Source organism: Protomyctophum bolini (assembly GCF_963924005.1).
Source record: "Protomyctophum bolini genome assembly, chromosome: 11".
Taxonomy (NCBI): Eukaryota; Metazoa; Chordata; class Actinopteri; order Myctophiformes; family Myctophidae; genus Protomyctophum; species Protomyctophum bolini.
This window is the reverse complement of record NC_137872.1, coordinates 2,937,776-2,965,078: the sequence shown is the minus strand read 5'-3', so window position 1 is coordinate 2,965,078 and position 27,303 is coordinate 2,937,776. Positions and strand designations below refer to the sequence as shown.

General features: G+C 43.1%; 1 protein-coding gene across 1 annotated transcript in view; it reads left to right on the top strand.

The window, feature by feature from the left end:
* LOC308323724 (zinc finger CCCH domain-containing protein 7B-like) overlaps positions 1-20,652 on the top strand; it is a 28,988-nt gene extending 8,336 nt beyond the window's left edge. Inside the window, exons 11-24 of the mRNA XM_080775520.1 lie at positions 29-106; positions 519-580; positions 1,207-1,300; positions 3,014-3,172; positions 5,964-6,169; positions 7,123-7,226; positions 9,335-9,507; positions 9,888-9,982; positions 12,434-12,657; positions 14,161-14,266; positions 16,218-16,326; positions 17,149-17,291; positions 19,607-19,776; positions 20,305-20,652. Of these exons, the coding sequence (XP_080631646.1) occupies positions 29-106; positions 519-580; positions 1,207-1,300; positions 3,014-3,172; positions 5,964-6,169; positions 7,123-7,226; positions 9,335-9,507; positions 9,888-9,982; positions 12,434-12,657; positions 14,161-14,266; positions 16,218-16,326; positions 17,149-17,291; positions 19,607-19,776; positions 20,305-20,494 (1,913 nt within the window). The 3' untranslated portion in view covers positions 20,495-20,652. The remainder of the gene's footprint in view (positions 1-28; positions 107-518; positions 581-1,206; positions 1,301-3,013; positions 3,173-5,963; positions 6,170-7,122; positions 7,227-9,334; positions 9,508-9,887; positions 9,983-12,433; positions 12,658-14,160; positions 14,267-16,217; positions 16,327-17,148; positions 17,292-19,606; positions 19,777-20,304) is intronic.
* The last annotated feature ends 6,651 nt before the right edge of the window (positions 20,653-27,303 follow it).

Genomic DNA, 27,303 nt, shown 5'->3' with positions numbered 1-27,303 from the left:
TCCTAATCCTAATCTCTCTTGTCTTTAGACTCCGCCAGCGATGCCTATCATGCCGGTCTTTTGGAGGAAACTCAAGCTCAGCATTCGCAGCCAAAACGCAGCCAAGGTCAATGTCATTGTTGATTATAGTTGAATCTGCCTGTCTTCTTTGATTGGTTCACAGACTACGTTGTTTTGAAAAATCCAGAGATTAACCCATTTTGGGGTGGGAACCCCTTTTGGTGTTGGCATTATGTTATGCTTTAGCTATTTTTGAAAAATCGAAGAACGACTGACATAGAAACATAGCTTTTTCAGAGAACTGTCAGGATGTAGAAGAACATTTTTAGAATCTGATCTCAGGTCAGAATGGGTTAAGGTAGAACTAGGTCTGTTTTGGAATCATGCAGAAATAAAGGGTATATATTATAAACATAATGCACAATAAAAAATAAATTAGTAAGTGACATTTGTTTATTGTAAACGTATTGTCCCCATAACGTGTACACGGTGCTTAACTGATACGTTTGTCCTCTCAGGCAGCAGGTCCTCTTACACTGCAGTTGAACTTCCTCCTCGCTTCGCCAAGCTCAACCAAAAAGTAAGCTTTATTTATCCTCATCCAGCGTTGATTTCGTCAACGAAAAATGTCCGTCAACTACCCTTTTCCACTGACGAAAACTACATGGAAACTAAATATAGCCATGATGACTAAAACTAAGACTAAATACACTGACAATTTCGTCAACAATTAAAACTAGTCTAAAATGTCATGGAGGGACTAGTGGACAAGATATCCAGTTTTATGCTAGGTTGCATGCTGTAAATGTAAAAATGTAAATTTTCAGCATGCAACCAAAGTGTAAAATCTGCCATTACAACGATATCAAGGCTTGTCGAAAAACACATTTTAGTCGACTAAATCAACTGAAGATTTAAGTCGACTGAAACCTTATGACGTTTAGTCGACTAAAACTGGAACTGAACTAGAACATTCCAGGTGAGTAAAATGTGACTAAAACTAAATGAAAACTATTCCGAGTGGCGCGCTACGAGCTTGTAGCTCTGCTATTTTTGAAAAATCTAAGAGCGACTGACATAGAAACATAGCTTTTTTCAGAAAACTGTCGGGATGTAGAAGACATTTTTAGAATCTGATCTCAGGTCAAAATGGGTCAATGACAAAGGTTTGTTTATATTACTAATGTTTAACTCTCAAATCTGCAGAAGAAGCAAAATGGCTACGTGAAAAGTGCCTTCAACCCGCTGGCCCCCACCCACGACTTCATGCCCGCCTGCGCCACCTGTTACCCCAAGGAAGGTATGCTATACGCTCCCTGTTTAATTAAGTGCCATAAACGACGAGACGTTTTTATTGACAATTATTATGGACCGGATGCCACGGTCGTTATAAAGGCCCAATGAATGTCACGCCCCTCGGGAGTGATAAGAACGGCTATCAAACAATGCTATCATGATGATGACGTCCGGAAGTATTAACTTTCCCCATCGACTTATATGCGGGCTTGGTGGCCGTAGTAGCATAGCAACTTATATGCTACTATTTTGGTGTCACATTTAGCTTCGTACTGGGTGAAAGTCTCATTCAAAAATATATTTGCCCACCAACGAAAGATCAATGGATGGACATTATTGAGGAACTGTATTCTATGGAAAAACTAACATTCATACTGAGACTACAAGAGGATAAATTCTATAAAAAATGGGAAAAGTGGAATCTCTTCTCTCAGCCTAGCGATATTGCAATAGGATTTCATTGAGTGTTTACTGTAATGTGAAAAATGCAGCCTTTTTTCTTTTACTTTTTGTCCTTTTTCTTTTCTTTTTCTTTCCCGTATTGTCTTGTTAGTTGAGTTTTTGTTTGTGTCTGTTCTTCCTTCAATAAAAATTAAGTGGAAAAAAAAAAATATATATATATATATATATATTTGCGGTCAGCCGTGCCGCGCTCGGGAATCATTTGATTAGTAGATTCGACCCCCCCCCACCCAATCCAACCCTTTGATGCTGCGTGCCAAGCAGGGACTGACCCCCCAATCCAACCCTTTGATGCTGAGTGCCAAGCAGGGAGGCATTGGGTCCCATTTTTACAGTCTTTGGTATGACTCTGTCTCCTCCTGTCGACCTCCCGCTTGTTTACTGAATTTCCCTCTGCAGGATGAATAACTCATTTTGGGGCTGGAGGGGAACCCCTTTTGGTGTTTTAAAGGGACACTTCACCCTTTTTGCAAAAAAATATATGTTAATGACGTTTAGAAGCTTTAGATCACTTTCCTGGGGGTATTTATGTGTGTAATATGTGGTTTTAGATATTTTAGATTGTAGCAGTGAGCCTGTTGTCTCTGATGTCATGGACACTGGGCTCACTTCCTTCCTGGACTACATGTTGTCTCAGTAAGACAGCTTTCCCCCCTATCCACAAGGAGGAGCAGTGCACCAAAGAATTATGGGAATTGTAGTCCAGGAAGGTAGTGAGACCAGTGTCCATGACATCAGAGACAACAGGCTCACTGCTACAATCTAAAATATCTAAAACCACATATTACACATATAAAGACCCCCAGGAAAGCGATCTAAAGCTTCTAAACGTCATTAACATATATTTTTTTGCAAAAAGGGTGAAGTGTCCCTTTAAGCATTATGTTGTACTTTAGCTATTGAAAAAGCAGATTCAAAGCAGATCTAACAAGCTCATAGCTACGAGCTCGTAGGTGTGCTATTTTTGAAAAATCGTGAAAATGTGGCCCAAATGTTTGAATATTATGTCAGACGTTTTTAACTCAAATCTTTTGCTTCTGGGGGGTGGGGGGGGGGGGGTCCCTGGAACATCATATTTTCAGATGGGGGTCGGCGGGCCAATTACATATATTTTTGGGGGTCCTTGACATGAAAATGTTTGAGAACGACTGATATAGAAACATGAGTTTTTCATAAAAGTGTCAGGATTTAGAAGGCATTTGTAGAATCGATCTCGTGTCTAAATGGTCTAAATGCCCCTTTCTCTTTTTTTCAGGTAAAGGAGTATATAGTTTTGTTCACAAGCCGGGCCTCGTCCACACCTGTAAACAGGACGTTCTGCTGTGCAGGAGGAGGGCCGGGTCTGGTATGGAGTGGACCAGGATACGAACGGTTCCTGTCCGGGTCCATGGTGGGCCATTTATGATTTGTAAAGGTAAGGATGCTAAAAAAAAAACAGTGATTTAGATGCAAAATGGCGAAGAGCACACACTCCTTGCATGGGTAGGTACCCTCACATGTTCTCCCCGTGTCCCCTAGGGTAGGTAGTCCCTCACATGTTCTCCCCGTGTCCCCTAGGGTAGGTACCCTCACATGTTCTCCCCGTGTCCCCTAGGGTAGGTAGTCCCTCACATGTTCTCCCCGTGTCCCCTAGGGTAGGTACCCTCACATGTTCTCCCCGTGTCCCCTAGGGTAGGTAGTCCCTCACATGTTCTCCCCGTGTCCCCTAGGGTAGGTACCCTCACATGTTCTCCCCGTGTCCCCTAGGGTAGGTACCCTCACATGTTCTCCCCGTGTCCCCTAGGGTAGGTACCCTCACATGTTCTCCCCGTGTCCCCTAGGGTAGGTACCCTCACATGTTCTCCCCGTGTCCCCTAGGGTAGGTACCCTCACATGTTCTCCCCGTGTCCCCTAGGGTAGGTATACCCTCACATGTTCTCCCCGTGTCCCCTAGGGTAGGTACCCTCACATGTTCTCCCCGTGTCCCCTAGGGTAGGTACCCTCACATGTTCTCCCCGTGTCCCCTAGGGTAGGTACCCTCACATGTTCTCCCCGTGTCCCCTAGGGTAGGTAGTCCCTCACATGTTCTCCCCGTGTCCCCTAGGGTAGGTAGTCCCTCACATGTTCTCCCCGTGGCCCCTAGGGTAGGTACCCTCACATGTTCTCCCCGTGTCCCCTAGGGTAGGTACCCTCACATGTTCTCCCCGTGTCCCCTAGGGTAGGTAGTCCCTCACATGTTCTCCCCGTGTCCCCTAGGGTAGGTAGTCCCTCACATGTTCTCCCCGTGGCCCCTAGGGTAGGTACCCTCACAAAAAACATGCAGTAATCCAGGTCTCTAAACTGCCTCCCCCTGGCCAGCCGTGGGTCCCATTTTTGGAGTCTTTGGTATGACCTGGCCAGGGATCGAACCCCGACCTCCCAGTCTCAGGGCGGACACTCTAACCACAAGGCCACTGAGAGGACCTACTGTATATGGAGTTATATCCACAAGGATTAGGATGATTACAAACGCTTATGTCCGTTTCAGAACGACTGAACAGGTGATAAACTATAGTTTAACTTTCAGAGTGATGCGTTACTTTACCCGTGTTACACATTCTGGATAGTTTTACTTAATAATAATAATCCCGTTTAATGTTTCAGTAGCGCATGCGTGAAAAGAAATACAGCTTGTGGTGATGGTGCTGCATGCTCGACGCTTATTGAAGAGATTAAATCAAATGCCAAGGATTATTTTGTCAGTGATGTCTGTCTGTCATACAATATAGTTTTTGTAGACTCAACGTTTAGGAAAGCCTGGTGATGCGAGGTTATATAGCCTGTGCATAACCCCAACACTGACTGCAGTACATACATTTGTCATAGATATATATAGATTATAGATTATGCACATCCAACGACCAAAGGCTGGCATAGAAATTGACGGAGATTGGAAAACATATACAGTAGCAGAGACGGTGACGAATGCCGGATAATGATTTGTCGTATAATATGCCGCGGTGGAACCGCTCAGGGTTGGCCTATCTTTTACAGAATAATGGCCTATTGTGACATCATGACCAGGATGGAGATGCCAGCGCCACCCACTGCCCAATGTGTTCATTGCAGTCCTGGCGGAGCCTGGTGGCCGTAGTATTTAGAGAGATTAGCTGCAGACAGACAGACAAACGCAGAGAGAGACGGGCTGAATTCAAGGTTCTCCGGCGTGCCTTTAGCCGGGCATAGAGTATAAAATAAATATTCTGTGTCTGACCACAGCCATGAGGTAACATATAGTATCAATATATATATATACACCGTATATAAGAATTATCCACTCCCTCTATATGTGACTAAATTTGACTGAGGGACTGAATTTTCGTTTTTCATGTCATATGAAAGCAGGGAATCATAGCTTCAAATTGACATATTGGTTGTTCAGTTTGACCCACCAGTTTTGGAGATATGGCTTATAGAGTATAATGTCTTGCAGATAAACAGCGAGTTGAGAAAACAGGCTTGAAAAGGTTCACTTCTGTGGTGTGGACACTAACATTACACCTATAGCTACATGTTTAAGCATTTATTTAATATTTACATGTCTTCTGTGGTCTCCAACATTACACCTAGCTACATGTTTAAGCATTTATTTAATATTTACATGTCTTCTGTGGTCTCTAACATTACACCTATAGCTACATGTTTAAACATTTATTTCATAGTTACATGTCTTCTGTGGACTCTAACATTACACCTATAGCTACATGTTTAAGCATTTATTTCATATTTACATGTCTTCTGTGGTCTCTAACATTACACCTATAGCTACATGTTTAAGCATTTATTTCATATTTACATGTCTTCTGTGGACTCTAACATTACACCTATAGCTACATGTTTAAGCATTTATTTCATATTTACATGTCTTCTGTGGACTCTAACATTACACCTATAGCTACATGTTTAAGCATTTATTTCATATTTACATGTCCTCTGAATGGTCTCTAACATTACACCTATAGCTACATGTTTAAGCATTTAATTCATATTTACATGTCGATTTCAGCTCTGACACTAATTTCAGACATGCCCTAGTATGTGAAGAGTCTGCCTGTGCTATAAACTCATAAAAAAAAAAGGTTTTTCTCCTCTGGTGAAAAGCTGGAATTTGCGCGATGGCAGTCTCTCAGTCAAATGTGGTTACATTACATATGTCTGACAGTTGTGCGTTCCTTCTCATTGTCCAGAGCTGATGCTGTCGGGCGACGTGGGCACGTGTAAGTTCGGAGAGAACTGCACCTTCGCGTACAACCAGCTGGAGATCGACGTGTGGACGGAAGAACGGAAGGGAACCATGGTCCGGTCCATGCTGTTTGGAGGAACGCAGGACGTCGCGCACGTTGTCACGCAGTTAATAGTGGAACACAAAGGAATGTTCATGCTGCTCTGTCAGGTTAGTCTCTCTCACACACACACACACACACACACACACACACACACACACACACACACACACACACACACACACACACACACACACACACACACACACACACACACAAAACAAGCATGCAAATGGGAGTATACAAAATGTTTTTGTATCCTTTTTATTTTATTAACTTTCCACAAGTTACAAGGCATCACAGTACATATACCAGTAAGACGCGCAAACGCGGGAAGCGAACGCAGCTGAGACCCTGCAGATCATGTCTGTCTGTCTGTCTGTCTGTCTGTCTGTCTGTGTGTCTGTCCCGCTGTTACTGTATATGTGGACCTGGCCCCTTATGTGCCCATATATGGAGCTGAGTGATTGCTGATGCGACACACTCCATATTTGGACGTATAGCGGGACAGACACACAGACAGACATGATCTGCTAGGTCTCATAGTAAGTGCTCACTGCGTTCGCAATCAAGGCTTGGAATTACATACAAAAACATCATATAAATACATCAAAGATTCAAAGTTACATAGATACTGTACATGTCATCAAAACAATCCATTCAGAGCAAACATTTAGGCGCCAGAAAGCGCGAACAAAACAGCACCATGCTTTGGTGTGCCATGTGTGTCTATCCGCAGGCACATAACAACACCCCCAAAACCACACACTCAGTGTAATAACATTTAATAGTATAAAAATGTAAACCTATCGCGACCGGGAGGCGAAACCGGTTTCCTACTCACTCTACCGTACGGCCACTGACTGAGCCGTGGTAGAATAGGGGCAAAAAAAGTATACATATATACGTTACAAGGAGTGCATTACCTGGGCTGTGCTAAAGTGACTACAGTGCTAAAGTGGGCCAGTTTAAGTGCGTGTGCACTGCAGTCTCTTCAGGTCCATGGTTTCTTTTTCTCTCTCTCTCCCCTCCATATATTTCTGTTGTTGTTTCTTTCCTCCAGGAGTGCTTTGACGCTAAACCCACTCGCATCATCAGTCGACCCTGCACGGATGACCCCACCATCTGCTCCAACCCGCAGGGCGGACACGTCTTTGAGGCCAATAAGTGAGTTGGTTAACCCATTCTGACCTGAGATCAGATTCATACGAGGTTTTCCACTGGACACAGCACTGGTCTGATTAACCCATTCTGACCTGAGATCAGATTCTAAAAATGTCAGTCGTTCTTCGATTTTTCAAAAATAGCAGACCTACAAGCTCGTAGCGCGCCACTCGGTGGCGCGCTATGAGCTTGTAGATCTGCTATTTTTCAATAGCTAAAGCATAACATGATGCTAACACCAAAACGGGTTCCCGGTCAGAATGGGTTAAAGGGACATTGTATTATGGGCCATGGAGACGATTCTACTTTCCGTCTGTTTCGGGCTAATAATGCCGCATTGCCGTGTTCTTACAATTCCATTGATGCATTTCATACCCTAAAACCCATTCTATACGGGAACCCCAGCATTATGTTATACTTTAGCTCTTGAAAAATAGCAGATCTACAAGCATGTATGTACGGTGCCGCGCTACGAGCTTGTAGGGTCTGCTATTTTTTTGAAAAATCTTGAAAATGTGTTGCAAGTCTTTGGATATACCGTAATTTCCGGACTATAAGGCGCACCTGAATATAAGCCGCACCAGCCAAATTTAGGGAAAATCCCAAATATGTACGTATACAAGCCGCACCGGACTATAAGCCGCAGGTGGCCCCCTAGTGGCCGTTTCGTTAGCTCAGAGCCTTAGATGGCTCTGCGTCAGCTGTAAAAATCCATAGATTAGCCGCACCGTTGTATAAGCTGCAGGGTACAAATCATGGGTAAAAAGTCGCGGCTTATAGTCCGGAAATTACGGGTATATATATTCTTTCAGGATGTTTTTAACTCAAATCTTTGCTTCTGAGAGGTTCCTGGAACAACATATTTTCAGATGGGGATCGGTGGCCAATTACATATAAATCTTTGGGGTCCTTGACATGAAATATTGAGCACCACTGATACAGACATTTCAGAAAACTGTCAGGATTTAGAAGAAATGTATTACATTTTGACGTCAGGCCTAAATGGGCTAATATGCTTTATTCCAGTCAAGTTGGCTATTTAGCTGTAAACACAGGAAACAAGGACAACATCAAAGCCACTGACGGTACAGCTAAAACCAGGAGGAAGTAATGGCTGTTCACTTTCACCAGAGTAAACATTTTTAGCACAACGTACACAGTAGGCTGCATTTCAGGGACGAAGCCAGAGTTTTATGGCTGCTAATGGAACAATACGTCTAATGTATGCTCCGCTCCCAAAGCCCACGCGTTGTGAAGCTTGTATGTCGGCTATTATTAATAATTTAGGTATGCTAAACTCAAAGATTTTTACATGGTATGGTGCAGGTAGGGGAGACAGAACTTTGCTTATGGACCCAGGAAGGCTAACCACACACACACACACACACACACACAAATGGGCGGCTGTGGCTCAGGAGGTAGAACAGGTCGTCCAATGATCCCTGGGTCGGCGGTTCGAATCCCGGCTCCTCCTCCTCCTCCTGTCCACATGTGGAAGTGTCCTCGGGCAAAGACACTGAACCCTACACTGCCTGCCTCCAATGAGTCGGTCGGTGTGTGAGCTCGCCACCATCGGTGTGTGAATGTGGGAAGTGAGGACGCAGGCGTCGACTGTTCGCCGCTTCACCTCCCAATGTATGAATGTATGAACCGTTGTAAAGCACTTTGAGCACTTGGAAAAGCGCTATAAAAATGCAATTCATTATTATTATTATTATTATTAACCCATTTTGGTGTTTTAAACATTATGTTATAATTTAGCTATTGAAAAATAGCAGATCTACAAGCTCATAGCGCGCCACCGAGTGGCGCGCTATGAGCTTGTAGGTCTGCCATTTTTGAAAAATCGTGAAAATGTGCCTCAAATTTGGAATATATTTTTTCAGAACAAACGTTTTTAACTCAAATCTTTGCTTCTGGGGGGGGGTCCCTGGAACAACATATTTTCAGATGGGGGTCGGAGGCCAATTACAGATCATTTCTGGGGTCCTTGACATGAAATATTGAGTGATATAGGCCTAGAAACATAGATATTTCAGAAAACTGTCAGGATTAAGAAGACATTTTTTTCAGGCCTAAATGGGTTAAACTGTCCTTTCTCTCGTCCTCAGGTGTTTGGTCTTTGCGATGTCCAACATTGAGAGCTACAGCAAGATCCGCCCCCTGGTTCAGAAGTGCCTTGTGGAGCTGTGTCGCCACGCGACCCGGTGCCACTACGGGGACAACTGCCACTACGCCCATTCTGTCATTGAGCTGCAGACCTGGAAGGTGGAGAGAGACTCGGGTACGATTTGTCAAAGTCACACACGTTACCGCAGTGAAATCTGTTCTCCGCATTTAACCCATCTCTTGGAGCCAGTGTTGTTTATGGCAGCACATTTTGATTTTAGTTTTAGTCATAGTCTCTTGAATAGCTTTCATTTAGTTTTAGTCACATTTTAGTCACCTGGAATGTTTTGGTGTTTAGTCTAGTCAGAATGGGTTAATGTGATAATGTGATAGCGTTACACCTACAACTGCATTCTTAGTCAAATCCAGCAGGTGGCAGCAGACTCACATAATTTCTCCTGGGGTTCACACAGTCACACACTGAAGTCTGTCTGTCTTTCTGTCTCTGTTTGTCTGTGTCTGTCTGTCTGTCTGTCTGTCTGTCTATATCTATAGGTATCACACCTGAGGAAATTGAGGAGAAATCTAGAAAATATCATCAGGAACAGCAACGGAATGCGAATTTTGCAGACAAACAGAAAGTGCTGAAAGTAAGTTGAGCCTTGCACTATTCCATTTCGGCCTGACATCGGAAAGAAAAAAGAAAAGTCTTCTGAAAGAATATTGAGCTTGTAGATCTGCTATTTCTCAATAGCTAAAGTATAACATAATGCTGTATCTGACATGGTCATTGACATAGATCTTGTGACCATGTCTTTCTCGTTCTTTATTTGTGTCCGTCTGTCTGTCTGCTTAACCAAATATTGTTTAAAATAATTTAGCTTAAAGATGGTTTTTTTGTATGTGACTATGGAGTTAGTATTTCTCTAATAGACCCCCCAGGTGTGGTTATAAATAATATGCAAATATGTCTTACCTGTGTATTTTTGGTTTCTTCTGAAAGCCTTTGAGTCAAAAGGCTTTTGCAGTGGAACTGGTTGGGGGCGTGGCCACATGGAAAACATAATTTTAAAACTTTCTTAACGCCTATTCATAGTCATAGTCTAGATTTTCGGTGGTGAGGTGACCACCGCTCCGGTGGTGAGCTGACCACCGGAGCTGAAATAACGTTGAGCGGTGGTGAGTAAAAACAGAGAGAAGGGCTGGAGCGGTGGCGGTGGTTTGCTCTTCACCGCGGCTCAGTGACGTCATGTTGTTGTTCGGTGGTCACCCCACCACCGTAAATCCAGACTATGTATGAGCCTTTACACTTTTTGGAAAATAATTCTAACTGGTATAATCAGTAAAATCACGGCACTCAGTCTTTAAAATTCCCTATTGTCATTAATGATTGCAAATCGCCGTTTGTGTGATCAGAGATGTGTCGGAGGAGAAATTGAAGAGAAGCATCGAGTGGTTTGATGTAGGAAAAAAGGTGCACAAATCTTAGACGCTACACCCCTGAAATATCAATTCGGTCTCGTAGCCGCGGCGAATGCTGCAAAACAACAATGCATCCCATGCATTGTTTTGGACTCCATGTCGTCCATACATTTCTGCCTTTTAACCCGTTTTAGGCCTGACGTCGAAATAAATAGAAAGTCTTCTGAAAGAATATTATATTCAACGATTTGTGCCGCATTTTCACGATTTTTCAAAAATAGCAGACCTAACCTACAAGCTCGTACGAGCTTGTAGATCTGCTATTTTTCAATAGCTAAATAATGCTTAGTTAAAACACCAAAACGGGTTCCCGTCCAGAATGCATTAAATGGGCAATGCAAAAGGGGCTTCTGTTACTCTACTATAGTCTTTGTTTGTTTTCACGAGCATTACATTTCTTCCTCTCCTTTGCCGATCAAACTTTTGGTGGGATATTCTATTATTTTTCATGTAAAATTTCAAGGCTAGTAAGTTTTGGTGTAGTGCATAGTAAGTGAGATTAGTTGAAGTTAAAGCTTTGTTTTTTATCAATGTGAAATTTGCACAAAGACATTTGTGCAAATGGATAATGTGAAGGATAAACCCACACATTCAATTCAATCTTTAGTTCAGACTTCAGACCCATATCGCAATTACAATTAAACACAATAAAATAACAAAGGAAAACAAAATATGCCACACCAAAACTGTAATACACTGTACAGCTAAACGTTAATGACAGTATGTAGGTAGGAAATGTGAATTTCCAGAATATACACAGGGTTTTGTGCAAATTAAGAAAAAATATCCTAAAGCATATTACACTAAAGGAACAAAATTCTTCATCGGCTCTAAAATATAGATACAGTTGAAAGATCATTCAAATGAAAATGTACAACTACTGTACTTGGCGTATGTCCATCCATCCATCCATCTTCAACCACTTAGCCGTAGTCGGGTCGCGGGGGCAACAGCTCCACCAGAGAGCTCCAGACTTCCCTCTCCAGAGCAACATTAGTGACTTCCTCCTGGGGGGGATTCCGAGACGTTCCAAGGCCAGTGAGTCGATGTGTTTCCTCCAACTGCGCTTTGGTCTGCCCCGGGGTCTCCTCCCAGTGGGACGTGATCCTTGGTCTGCCCCGGGGTCTCCTCCCAGTGGGACGTGGTCCTTGGTCTGCCCCGGGGGTCTCCTCCCAGTGGGACGTGATCCTTGGTCTGCCCCGGGGTCTCCTCCCAGTGGGACGTGGTCCTTGGTCTGTCCCGGGGTCTCCTCCCAGTGGGACGTGGTCCTTGGTCTGCCCCGGGGGTCTCCTCCCAGTGGGACGTGATCCTTGGTCTGCCCCGGGGTCTCCTCCCAGTGGGACGTGGTCCTTGGTCTGTCCCGGGGTCTCCTCCCAGTGGGACGTGGTCCTTGGTCTGCCCCGGGGTCTCCTCCCAGTGGGACGTGGTCCTTGGTCTGCCCCGGGGTCTCCTCCCAGTGGGACGTGCGTCGAGGACCTCCCTAGGGAGACGCCCGAGAGGCATCCTAACCAGATGCCCCGAACCACCAGCTGACTCCTTTCCAGGCGAAGGAGCAGCGGTTCTACTCCGAGTCTCTCTCGTGTGACTGAACTTCTCACCCTATCTTGGCTTTATGTTAGGATTCCAAACCCCCCTCCTCTGTGGGGGCGGCCGTGGGGGGAGGAGCAGGAGGAGGAGGAGGAGCAGGAGGAGGTGTCAGCCGAACCAAAGGACCAGGAGGAGGAGACAAGAGCCTGAACCCCAACCTGAGGATGAAGTTTGCGTGCGCTACGTGCTGGCGCGACGGCCTCGTCAGTGAGCCCGACAGAGCCCTTAAATACTGCACAGCCAAGGCCAGTCACAGGTGAGCATCAAGACCTCCATCCATCCATTCCAGGCAATGTAATTTATCCCATTCTGACCTGAGATCAGATACTAAAAAATGACTTCTACATCCTGACAGTTTTCTGAAAAAGCTATGTTTCTATGTCAGTCGTTCTTCGATTTTTTTCTTCAAAAATAGCAGATCTACAAGCTTGTAGATCTGCTATTTTTCAATAGCTAAACTAAAGCATAACATAATGCTAACACCCAAAATGGGTTCCCACCCAGAATGGGTTATTTTGTGTAGTGGATGTTTGGGAACATGGATCATTTCCATGTTTTGAATTATTTTGCCTGTGATGTAAATCAGTTTGGGCTGTTTCGGTCTAATAAAACATACAGTTTACATTATTGAACTTGAGTATTGGAAGGCATTGTGGTGGGCTCCCCATTGGCTTAAAGGACAGCCAATCCGACTAGCGCAGCATCAGTCGTGGTGCAGCGGTGGCCGAACGGTTTGCGGAGCGGTCTTGATACCGGAAGGTCGCTATAGTTCGTATCCCCGGACCGGCACGTTAAAATCACCACCGCTGAAGTGCCCTTGGACAAGGCATTGAACTGGCTGTAAACAAGTTCTTGAGCTTAGTCCAGTTACCCTGGGTAAACATGGTACCTTTCCTTTCCTTAGTCCAGTTACCCTGCAGGGTAAACATAGTACCTTTCCTTTCCTTAGTCCAGTTACCCTGGGTAAACATGGTACCTTTCCTTTCCTTAGTCCAGTTACCCTGGGTAAACATAGTACCTTTCCTTTCCTTAGTCCAGTTACCCTGGGTAAACATAGTACCTTTCCTTTCCTTAGTCCAGTTACCCTGGGTAAACATGATACCTTTCCTTTCCTTAGTCCAGTTACCCTGGGTAAACATAGTACCTTTCCTTTCCTTAGTCCAGTTACCCTGCAGGGTAAACATGGTACCTTTCCTTTCCTTAGTCCAGTTACCCTGGGTAAACATAGTACCTTTCCTTTCCTTAGTCCAGTTACCCTGGGTAAACATGGTACCTTTCCTTTCCTTTCGCTGCGCTAAATTCAGTATTTAGACCAACTTGCTCCACAAGCTGGTAAAAAAAACTGAGCAGTTGTGGAAAAAAATAATATAATGTAGCCAAATTGGAAAATAAAACCAAATGAGTCAAATTAAATTTCTTTTTTTTTAATATATTTTTTATCCCACGATTTTGTAACCCATTTTCCACCCCTGTGTCAATCATCTAATGTGATCCTGGGCTCTACACACGCTCCGCCAACCTAGTCCCCATATATGGGGGACAAGGGGAGAGCAACGGACTTGAACTCATGCTTCCTTCATGCCTGAGTGTCCAAGTTGCTCCTTTACACCTGACAGGGGGGAGTTTCCCTGGTTGGACGTAGCGCGTGGAAGGAACACGTTATTCCAACCAGTTCCTTTAGCGCGTGGAAGGAACACGTTATTCCAACCAGTTCCTTTCCCCTCCTCATTTTCATTTTCTGTCCATCTTCTTAATTCAGTTGGATCAAGGAGCGCCGCGTGCTGCTGGTGAGGTCCTTGGACAGGAATAAGTGGATTTCCTGTCGGTCGCTGCCTCACGCCAAGAACCACCCGCTGCAGTATGAGGTGGGTTCTTTGGTTCTTTTAGCTGCCATGTGACTGTTTTTCTACTCTGTATATTATTGCAGAAATGTGCATCATCAATCACATAATTGTGATTATTTTATTGATAATTTGATAGTTCAACATGTTATATAGGGCGGCTGTGGCTCAAGAGGTAGAGCAGGTCGTCCAATGATCCGTGGGTCGGAGGTTTGAATCCTCCTGTCAAAGTGCCCTTGGGCAAGACACTGGAATACTGGACAACTCGGGTGCAGGTCTTTTTTCCGACAACATATTGATCCGAAACCTCAATCCTAACCTAACCCTAACCGCAAGCACGGGAGCAGCGCATGTCGGACCATCGCTTTTTCGCATCGCAGCGAATGTCCCCCCGCTGCGGATCGGATCGTTGCCCCGTCGGCTAGAATGCTGTCGGGGAAAAAAGGCCGCCTCCCGGACAACTCACCCCGGTGCTTTCCCGTTTTTCCTCCCGGAATTTTCCCCAGTGAGGGGGATAACTTTGTAATATGCTATTGGCTGGCTGTATTCTTTTTGGAAAAATATAAAAAGATACTCCTGTGGAAAGGCTAAATTATTTTACTTACATTGACCCTATAAACAATTTAGTATTATTTAGTATAATGTAAGGTTTTGCCCCCTCAAATGGTACCTCGTCAGATAATCCCCACATATCCTACAACAACTTCTGTGAACAGACTTCACTGTAGTAGCTTTTCATAAATTATATTTGTACTTGGGCTGTTCTGCTGTCATGAAAGTTTATAGTTAGAGAAATTCAAAGTCCAGCCGTCTGCTGTCCAGCCTCTCCCACCCACCCCTCACTGGGGGAAACTCTGGGAGGAAAACAGAAACGGGGTGAGTTGTCTTGTTACAAGACAACTGAACCCTACATGGCCTCCAATGAGTCGGTCGGTGTGAGTTTGACCACCATTGGTGTGTGAATTTGGGAAGTGAGGGCGCTGGCATCGAGTCGACTGTTCACCGCTTCACCTCCCAATGTATCATGAATGAATGAACCATTGTGAAATGCTCCGAGCACTTGGATGGGAAAGCGCTTTAAAAACATTATCGTTGTTTTGGAACGTTGCCTCCTTCTCTGCCCCTGTCTCTCTTCACTGTTCGTTTCTAATAACGGCTGCGGCCATGAATCAGTGTTGTTTTTGGCAGGCATTTTTTTTAGATTTAGTCAGTCTTAGTCTATATAAATAAATAAATAGCAGACCTACAAGCTCGTAGCGCGCCACTCGGTGGCGCGCTATGAGCTTGTAGATCTGCTATTTTTCAATAGCTAAAGCATAACATGATGCTAACACCAAAACGGGTTCCCGGTCAGAATGGGATAAGGGACGCGATAAAACAACCACCTCTGCATCCACGGGATGCACTACTGTACTACTGTACTGTTTTTTTTGTGAATCAGAATGTTTATTTAAGCAATATTACACGAGAGGGTGTCTACAACAGTTACCCTTAAAACTAAGAAAATCGCAGAAAAATATATATTTTTAATGACAGATGTAGTCACTACGACCACAAATGTCCCAAGAAACTAGCTAGCCTAGCCACCCAGTTTGCTAGCGCTCTGGGAGAACAGAGCAGCTGAATTCTTTGTTTTGATTAGTTGGTGAACGGTGCTGGTTTTTAACCCACAGCTAGAAGGCTGTTTCAACCAATCAGATTCAGCTTCCTCGAAACGACCTGTTGTAGAATGTTCCTTAAGCATAATTTGTCCTTGCAGATGTGTGTCCAGGTGGTGAATCATTCATAATTTGTCCTTGCAGATGTGTGTCCAGGTGGTGAATCATTCATCATTTGTCCTTGCAGATGTGTGTCCAGGTGGTGAATCATTCATAATTTGTCCTTGCAGATGTGTGTCCAGGTGGTGAATAATTCATAATTTTATTCTTGCAGATGTGTGTCCAGGTGGTCAATCATTCATAATTTGTCCTTGCAGATGTGTGTCCAGGTGGTGAATCAGAAGAAGTGCAACTACATAGGGAACTGTACGTATGCTCACAGCCAGGAAGAGAAGGAGATGTGGACGTTCATGAAGAACAACGATGGTGAGTTGACAACACTGCTGTCAACACCAGATGTTTTAATACTAGCGATTATTAGCCATTACACAACTGCACGGATTCCCTATATCGCATGAAAGAAGTGATAATATTTACACTGCTTGATGTAATTGACTGAGTTGTAGTCGTATTATTAACAATCATAATCCTATTCCTACATGGTTTGTTTATTCGTGTTGCTGGATGTAGATTTTTAGAGTCACAATTTAACGAAAAGACAAATTAAGGCAGCAGGTGACAGTTTGGAGTGGACCAAATCAATCCTTATGCCATTCTGGGCGGGGGAACCCTTTTTTGGTGTTTTACCCCCTCAGGCCCGGGAACCCATTTTGGGGTTCTGTACAGTATTCAAAAAATGTAAAAAATGTTGATGCTGCTATATAAATATTTGAAGTTTTTCCAGAAAACTTAGGTCAGGATTTAGAGGCGTTTTTAGAATCGGCCTCAGGCCTAACCCATTTAGGTTTCCCCATGGGAACCCCTTTTGGTGTTTTTAAACATTATGTTATAATTTAGCTTTTAGCTATTGGAAAAATAGCAGATCTACAAGCTCATAGCGCGCCACCGAGTGCCGCACTACGAGCTTGTAGGTATGCTATTTTTGAAAAATCGTGAAAATATTTTTTTCAGAAAATTTAGGATTTAGAAGATTTAATTTTGATTTAATTTTGAGGTCAGGCCTAAATGGGTTACATGTGCTTTGTTTTGGCACATGTTCACTGTGTAACACTTTAGCTTTAGACAGCTGTGTTTTGATGCCAGTACAATCTGCCATTAATCATCTTTCATTAACATCTGTCACTGCAGCTCATACACTGGGGCAGATGTACGACATGTGGCTGTCCGTGGCGGGCCACAACCGCCAGTCAGACGAGGCCACGCCCACCCCGACCGTGGTCGTCAGCGAGGAGAAGAACATCGCCATGCCAACAGACTACGCTGTACCGCTGGTGGGTAGAGATCGCATTTCACGCGTAATGGCCAGTGTATCACAACCACACATGTTTTGTCTCAACATGTGTTATTTCTTCAAGACTATACTATCCTGGTAAACCATCTCGGTCACACAAATTCACATTATCATGTGTGTTGACAGAGATACTGTAGCGCCTATAAATCCCTGCATTAGGTGCTACGGGCTGCTGACGGATGAGGAAGTTTAGACGTGTGCTGAAAGAACTGAGGTCCAGAATGACCGTAGAGTATTATATTAAATTATATTTATTTTCCTTACAAAATCCTACACTTTGAAGGCAAATAACATAAGTAACAAACAGTCAAACGTGGTGAATGCAACAGTCCCTGTCTGTCTGCACAGTCAGAAAACAGTTTGCCTCCTATCAACAACACCTGCAATTCATTATAGGGACAGGGTTAAATAAATACCCTCCCTGTAACTATGGCAACCTGAACTTGACCACACCCCTCAGTGGACATCATTGGCCACAATGATAGGAGACTCAAAATGGCGCTTACAGATACGTTCTTAGTTTATACATGATTCATGATAACTACTTTTTATATATGTGATGGCATGGCAATACTGCCATGCTTTTGTTTTTGCTTAAATGTAAGTCACTCTGGATCAAAAGAGCGTCTGCTAAACGCCTAAATTGTAAATTGTGTTCTGCAGACCGGTCTTGTAAGGATGGAGAGGGGTCTTGGTCGCAAGCGCGGAAAGTGCTGACCTTTAGTCTTAGATGTTCTTCAGTTTTGGGAGCAAGTTAAGAATGCTTAACTTGCAGGTTTAGAATTAGGATCTCTATACTGACTACGTTGACAATTAATAATCGGACAGAGACTGGTGCTGGCGTGGATGCCTTATATAAGGAGGGGATGACGTCACAACTAGGTAAGAGTGACGGCATCCCTGACAGGTCTGGCCCCAAGCGCTGGGTGGGTGTTCTGGGTCAAAACCAAAAAAAGAGACAATCGGTGTCAATCACAGGGCCTCCTGAGCACATGATGTGTTGATTGGCTCTTGCACCTTTTTTTTGGTTTCTGCAAAATGCCCACCAAGGCAAACCCGTCAGTCGCAGGTTCGATTCCCGAGCCTGATGGCCTTTGTTGTTTGTCACTCCTGTCCAGGGCCGGTTCTAGGCATAGGCGAACTAGGCGGTCGCCTAGGGCCTCAACCACTGAGGGGGCCTCGTCACAGGGAGAAGATTTTTTTTTTTCATGTATCCCTTACATGGGCTACTGGCCACATGTGGCCCCCACCTAGCTTCTTAATTTTGATCTGTGTGCACCAGATTGAAGCATTTTCATGGCAAATTTCATGGCAAATTTTTATCCGGCGTGGCAAAGCAGGAGGGGGGGGGGCTCTGTATAATATGTTGCCTAGGGCCTCAAAAGGCCTAGAACCGGCACTGATGGTCGGGGGGGTAGGACCAAGGGATTTGGGATTTGTTTATAAACATTTTGGTATTTGTTTATAAACATTTGTGATTTGTTTATAAACATTTGTGATTTATTTATAAACATTTTGGGATTTGTTTATAAACATTTGGGATTTGTTTACAAACATTTGGGATTTGTTTATAAACATTTGGGATTTGTAAGTCTCATGGGGGGGGTAGGACCACTACCAGTCTCATGGTCGGGGGGGTAGGACCAAGGGATTTGGGATTTGTTTATAAACATTTTGGTATTTGTTTATAAACATTTGTGATTTGTTTATAAACATTTGTGATTTATTTATAAACATTTTGGGATTTGTTTATAAACATTTGGGATTTGTTTACAAACATTTGGGATTTGTTTATAAACATTTGGGATTTGTAAGTCTCATGGGGGGGGGTAGGACCACTACCAGTTTACCTGTAGTAAGTCTCATGGTCGGGGGGGGTAGGACCAAGGGATTTGGGATTTGTTTATAAACATTTTGGTATTTGTTTATAAACATTTGTGATTTGTTTATAAACATTTGTGATTTGTTTATAAACATTTGTGATTTGTTTATAAACATTTTGGGCTCTGTATAATATGTTGCCTAGGGCCTCAAAAGGCCTAGAACCGGCACTGCTCCTGTCATTCTATACTCTTACTATCCAATGAAGGCAGAAAAGCCCCAAAAACTATCATTAATTATTTATTTTTATTATTATTATTATTATTCAAGGTGTGACTGAAACATTTCAGCTTTATACATACAGTACATTATGCACATCATCCTTTTATTTTGCAGCTTGTAATTAGACATTTTCATATTATTATTTGTCTGTAATGTGGTTATTAATAATCTCATGATGTCTGTGCTCTTCAGAGTGGGTTCCACTGCCATCTGTGTGGAAGGAACAGCAACAGCGAGCGCCAGTGGAGACAACACGTCTCCTCTGAGAAACACAAGGACCGCGTCTTCAGCTGCGAGGGAGAAGACGAAGCCTTGAGCTGGAACTACCGCTTCCCCGGGCCCGGCCTCGACATCTGTCCCAGGTAAGACCTGGACTAGACTAGTATCTGTCCCAGGTAAGACCTTCATCTGGCCTACAGTGTCCTGCTAGACTAGACTAGGACTGGCATTGCGCTACCTGTCGGGGTAAAGGATTTAGAAGGCCTTTGCAGAATCATCCTCATCGTCTAAAATAAATGGGTTAAATTGACATATGTGACTACATTTGACTGAGGGACTGCCATTGGATTTTTTTTTAAATTCGTGTCATATGAAAGCAGGGAATCATAGCTTCAAATTGACATATTGGTTGTTACAGTTTGAAAACAGGCTTGAAAGGTTCACTTCTGTGGTCTCTAACATATAGAGCTCTACATGTTTGGGCATTTATTTCATATTTACATGTCGATTTCAGCTCCGACACTTATTTCAGACATGCTCTAGTATGTAACGAGTCATTTTGGAAAAGAAAACGAAAAAAGGTTTTTCTCCTCTGCTGTAATTTGCGCGATGGCAGTCTCTTCAGTCAAATCTGGTCACATATTTACAGTAAGGATTGATGTGATCGACAGGTTGGACAGTGAGTGTCCAGAAGGAGCCAGCTGCGACTACGCCCACAGCTCTGAGGAGCTCCTGGAATGGTTTGAGAGACGGGACTTTCTGAGAAAGAAGCTGTCCAAGGCCCGCGAAGACAGGCTCATTCTGCCTGACGATATAGATTTCGGCAAGTACAATTTTCTACTGCAGGACCAGACGCACTAGACCAGAAACGGCTACTATTTTTTTTTATTAAGGATGATTGACAGTATACTGTCTGCTGTTGAAACTAGTAGTTATATTTTTGTCAGACACAGGGATTGATTAATCGTGCAAATCCTTAGTAGTGGGGGTTATTGGTAAAATGTGACACTGGGCTGTATTTTGCGTGTCTTAAGAACCAGGTCTTATTACCTAACTTGAGTAAACTAAAGACCTGGAGGCGTGATCAATGCCATTTGGCTATTCTGAGTGGCCAAAGAGCATTGATCACAACCTCCAGGTCTTTAGTTTACTCAAGTTAGGTAATAAGACCTAGTACTTAAGACACGCAAAATACAGCCCTTATTGTCTACAATTGCAGTGTGTTAAGTAATTTCGCTTTTCAAGGCCCCATGTTGAATTTCTTCTCAATAAATTCCAATAAGGATGCCTCCTAGTATATCAAAATTATGTTGTATCACAGCACGCCTTTCTTTTATTTGTTGAAATTGTGTTGAGAGACTCTCTCATTGAGAGACTTTCCTTCAGCCATTTCAGATCACTAGTTCTGACTTGCATACATGTAAACATTGCACTCATGATGTTTTGGTGAAGGTATGTTGGTTTTCATCTCTGATAGTAATTATTATAAAGTGTTTATGCTGAATGATATGGTTCAGTAAATAATAATAATATTAATAATAATGAGAAACATTCTAAGTCAAACTGAACTGCTGTTCACTTCAGGCACTGGTGGCACAAAGTGACGGGTATTGAGGTCCATATTATATTACTTAAATTGTGCTCAAGTAGCGATTCGTTGATTTAATTGCCATCTGAAAGGAGTATTATCACCATCTGAGAAACCTTTTGTTGATGTAAAAAAAACCTCTGTGCCTAGGTATGACTTTGCTGCCTGCTACGTCATCTTAGGAGAAATGTGTTAAATAAATGTCCAATGATGTGTCCCTTTAAACAGTTTTGTCAGCAAAGAGGGAAATATAGACAAGTTCAATAGACTACACTGTTAATTAAAACATCATTGTGGAATCACCATTACAAACAGCCTATACAAAATGAAGATTAAAGTGCCTTTTTTTGTTGTCTTTTTTTTTGTGACGGAGATCTTTTGACCAAAATGTTCACTGTTGACAAATAAATAAAACTATTTTTGAGACTTTAAGTCAAGATGCCTCTTCCTTCTGGTGCTTCCATAGACTGTAAAAAGATTTATTATGGACAAAGCGTTCCCCGGGTCTAACATGAACGTAAAATGAAGCCTGTCAGTCCTTGTATTGTAAGTCGCCATCTTTCTAGATCCGTTTTGGTCCAGCTGGCCATTGGCTGGCCCAGACAACGAGGCGGGACTTCCCCCCCTTCTTCTCCGTTGGTTTTTATTTTGACTCGAGTGGGAGGGGAATCCCTATCATAGACTGTAACGGTAGCCACGCCCCTCAGAACATACACGACTTTATGGTCATTTTTTAAATTAATGGGACCATAATTTTCCAAAAAGAATATTATGACATTAGAAATGAGACTTTAAACTAGTGACTGGAAGAAGAAAGTATTCATGACCATGTTTATTAAGGTAATACAGTCTAGGTGAAGTTGGGCCCAAATACATGGACTTCTATGGGGCTATGGGTTTTTCTGGGTCCAATGACAGCGCCACAACAGGCCATTATATGAACTTTCATTTCCTTAGTGGCTTCACAAAATATCTGTCTGACTGCCCCCCTGGGTGCTTCACAGTAACTTAATAATAATAATTTCATCTATTATTTTGATTATATTGCAATACTCCTACTCCTACTTATTTTTTTTTTATGTTTTTTTGTGGCTTTCGCCTTTTATTTTATATTTTATATGGAGGGACAGACAGTAGGCTGACAGGAAATGGGGAGAGAGATGGGGGGTGACATGCAGCAAGGGCCGTCAGGATCGGGAGTCGAACCCGCGGCACACTGCCAGACTCGGACTACCGGCCAAGGTGCCTTGACCGCTGAGAGAGGAGATATTTTGACATTATTTCTGACATGGTTTGTACGTCTTCCACATGAGGCTGTGCATGGCACGTTGTTTTATATTCAGAGCCCTCTGTGACTTCATTGGTATAATGAAGTGTAGTGTAGACTCTAGTCTACACTACAGCCAACCATTGGAAGCAGAGGTCAACATTAATAAACAACAACTGGCAGTGGCTGGCACTTAACAACTGTGTGACATTTCATTGGTTGTTTTACAATTCCGCTATAGAACATTCATGAGGATTCCAATTAACACTGTAGGCATTTAGCAGACGCTCGAGATCGGAGTGAACCGCATGAATCCTAGTCAGAAGCAACAAAGGCTTACAGAGCACGACTTTGGGCCCTTTACTTAGTTGTGATTCAGACCTGTCACAGCGAGGGAACTAATGAAAGAATGTTTCCTTTTAAAGTAATTTACCTGCCTTGATGAGCTCCGACCGAGGCCACCATGCGTAATGTCTAGACTACAGTATACTCTACGACGTGGAACTCTATTAGCCCAAGATTTAGACTCTTGGATTTGATTTGATTTTGACATGCTTCCCTGATCAGTTCCGTCATCATTTAATATACAGTAGGCCTACTTTTTGTTTGTTTGTTTTTAAATAGCTGCAGGGGTCTGATTGTTTCATAATGGTGAATGTCAGACTTATTTTCTTATGCTCGATTTCCCAGCTGTCACTCGCCACTTTATAAAAGCAATACTGTAAATCCCATTTAAAAAAAACAATCAGCAACAGGTAGGTATAGGCTCTTTTCTATAGAAGTTTTATTGAATCTGTTCTCATGTTTTGTATGGTTGCCTGGTACGGTAATCTGACCCTGGCAAACAAGAACAGGCTCAGCAGCCTCGGGGAGAACCCAAAGCCCAACTCATAGTTCTGTACAGGAGGCAGAACCTCCTCCCTCCTGGAGGTATCGGATCACCCACTTGGGTCTGAGTTTGAACTGTTGCCCTCAGGTCGTGGGCTGAGGGTGCTACACTACAAAGACTAATCGGTTCAAACTATCCTTTGTCCCGGCTGCTATATTCAACTGCTGAACAGCAGGTTAGCACTTTATTCTTACCTCTTTGCACATACTGCCCACTAAATGCACTTTTGCTGACTTTGCTACTATTGTATGTCATGAATTCTCTTGTCTCTAGTGCCCTGTTCTTAGATCTTAGTCTTGTATTGAATGTTGTTGTTGTTGTGTGTACTTTTACTATGATCTGGCTGCAAACCAATTTCCCGCAAGGGACAATAAAGCTAACCTTGTGTTCCAGGGATATTGGAAGTTCTGGACATAGTCATACACTACTCCAGTGGTGAGTGATGCAACATCACTGAAATATATCTGCTGTCATCATCATTATCATTATTCACTCACTTTAACTCAATTTAATTTGTCTTGCTTAAATTGCACTTGAACCCTTTTTGTGTTGTTGTATTAATTGTCCTCCCCATGCAGAAGAAGTATATGGTCTGAGTAGTGAAGAGAAGAGAGTCACACAGGTTTGCTCCAATGGTGTTTTTTTTTTTTTCACTTAATTTTTATTGAAGGAAGAACAGACACAAACAAAAACTCAACAAGACAATACGGGAAAGAAAAAGAAAAGAAAAAAGACAAAAAGTAAAAGAAAAAAAGGCTGAATTTTTCATATTACAATAAACATTCAATGAAATTCTATTGCATTATCACTAGGCTGAGAGAAGAGATTCCACTTTTCCCATTTTTTATAGAATTTATCCTCATGTAGTCTCAGTATGAATGTTAGTTTTTCCATAGAATACAGTTCCTCAATAATGTCCATCCATTGATCTTTCGTTGGTGGGTCCTGTTGGTACCAGCGTCGTGTGATTGCTTTTTTACTTGATGCTAAGAGGATCTTGATTAAATATTTATCATGTGATAGAAACTCTTCAGGGATATTTCCCAACAGTAGAAAAGAAACAGACAGAGGTATCTCAAAACACAGAATGGTCTCCAAGCTCCAATGGTGTTTTAAATAAAAGAAAACACCATTGGAGCAAACCTGTGTGACTCTCTTCTCTTCACTGTACTTACCGTAGTCCAGCACCAGACAGGAACTGCATGTGCGCTATAGCCACCTGCTTTTTATGGTCTAGTTAGTGCCTCTGCATTTGGTCGGGGGGGGTAGGACCAAGTCTCATGGGATTTGGGATTTGTTTATAAACATTTTGGTATTTGTTTATAAACATTTGTGATTTGTTTATAAACATTTGTGATTTGTTTATAAACATTTGTGATTTGTTTATAAACATTTTGGGATTTGTTTATAAACATTTGGGATTTGTTTATAAACATTTGGGATTTGTAAGTCTCATGGGGGGGGTAGGACCACTACCAGTTGACCTGTAGTAAGTCTCATGGTCGGGGGGGTAGGACCAAGTCTCATGGGATTTGGGATTTGTTTATAAACATTTTGGTATTTGTTTATAAACATTTGTGATTTGTTTATAAACATTTGTGATTTGTTTATAAACATTTGTGATTTGTTTATAAACATTTGTGATTTGTTTATAAACATTTTGGGATTTGTTTATAAACATTTGGGATTTGGGGGGGGTAGGACCACTCAGGGCCAGTTCTAGGCATACGCGAACTAGGCGGTCGCCTAGGGCCTCAACCACTGAGGGGGCCTCGTCACAGGGAGAAGTTTTTTTTTTTTTTTCATGTATCCCTTACATGGGCTACTGGCCACATGTGGCCCCCACCTAGCTTCTTAATTTTGATCTCAAAGTGCACCAGATTGAAGCATTTTCATGGCAAATTTACAATTTTTATCCGGCGTGGCAAAGCAGGAGGGGGGGGGGCCTCTGTATAATATGTTGCCTAGGGCCTCAAAAGGCCTAGAACCGGTACTGTATTTGGTACCACTTAATTCCATTTTATTGGTTGTATAGGGCAGGCTAATTGACTAAAGGCATCTGCTCTTCTGGCATTTGTTGGAAGAGATCCTGGTACTAGAAGTGATGCTTTACATTGGTATTGATTGTAAACATTGGAGCAGAAAATAACATAACCTAGTAACAAACATAACAAATTAAACAAAAAAAAAGATAGGTTAAAGGGATATTTCACTTTCAATTTTTATGGTCATTTCACCATCTATGAAATAGTGGGGTCATTTCATTGTCTAACTAACCTGTCCTGTTTGTGATTTTCATAGACACGATCTCAAGGCGAAGTCATGTGGCAGAGAGGCTATTCGGCTCGGTGAGCTAAGGGTTGCAGCATCACTGCTTTTTGCAGATGATGTGGTTCTGATGGTACCAAGACCTTCAGCTCTCACTGGACCGGTTCGCAGCCGAGCGTACTAGTAGCGGCTGCAGGGATGAGGATCAGTGTCTCCAAATCTGAGGCCATGGTTCTCAGCAGCAGGCAATGGTGGATTGTGCAGTCCAGGTTGGGAATAATAAGGCATTACCCCAGGTGAAGGAGTTTAAGTATCTCTGGGTTTTGTTCACAAGTGCAGGACGGAGAAGGAGATCAGCCGTTGAATCGGAGAGGCAGGGGGCGGTATTGCAGTCGCTGTACCACTCACTGTTGTGACGAAAAGAGAGTTGTGCCAGAAGGCAAAGCTCTCTGTCTACCGAGCAATCTTCGTTCCTACTCTCACCTATATGGTCATGAAGTGTTCCTATACTCTCACCTATGGTCATGAAGTGTTCCTACTCTCACCTATGGTCATGAAGTGTTCCTATACTCTCACCTATGGTCATGAAGTGTTCCTACTCTCACCTATATGGTCATGAAGTGTTCCTATACTCTCACCTATGGTCATGAAGTGTTCCTACTCTCACCTATATGGTCTTGAAGTGTTCCTACTCTCACCTATATGCTGGTCATGAAGTGTTCCTACTCTCACCTATGGTCATGAAGTGTTCCTACTCTCACCTATATGGTCTTGAAGTGTTCCTACTCTCACCTATATGGTCATGAAGTGTTCCTACTCTCACCTATGGTCATGAAGTGTTCCTACTCTCACCTATATGGTCTTGAAGTGTTCCTACTCTCACCTATGGTCATGAAGTGTTCCTACTCTCACCTATGGTCATGAAGTGTTCCTACTCTCACCTATGGTCATGAAGTGTGGGTCATGACTGAAAGAATAAGGTTGCGAATACAATCGGCCAAAATGAGTTTTCTTCGACGGGTGGCTGGCATCTCCTTTAGAGAGAGAGTGAGAAGTTCAGTCACACGAGAGAGACTCGGAGTAGAACCGCTGCTCCTTCGCCTGGAAAGGAGCCAGCTGAGGTGGTTCTGGGCATCTGGTTATAGGATGTTGCCTCTCGGGCGCCTCCCTAGGGAGTTCCTCGACGCACGTCCCACTGGGAGGAGACCCCCCGGGGGCAGACCAAGGACCACGTCCCACTGGGAGGAGACCCCCCGGGGGCAGACCAAGGCGCAGTTGGAGGAAATACATCGACTCAAGTATTTAGATATTTGATATTCGTTTTAGCTGCCCCGGCCCGCCCCCATTACGAACCCATTGTAACTTCAAACTCCATTTTAACCATGATATTGTGAGAAATATGTTGTGATATCCGTGCCATGACTGACCCACTTAACCTAGCTGCTATACTTCAATAGCCCTGTTCCATATAACTTGTCAGTACAGTTACACACCAGATCCAGCTGTCATTGCTGTTACACCCCCCCCCCCCCCCCCCCCCACACACACACACACACACTTTTCAGAGAGACAAGACAACAATTTATAGCCAATATCAGCTCTTTTTGGCAAGCAAAGACTCAAAGTCCTTCAATTAAGGATCCAAAATTATGTTGCAA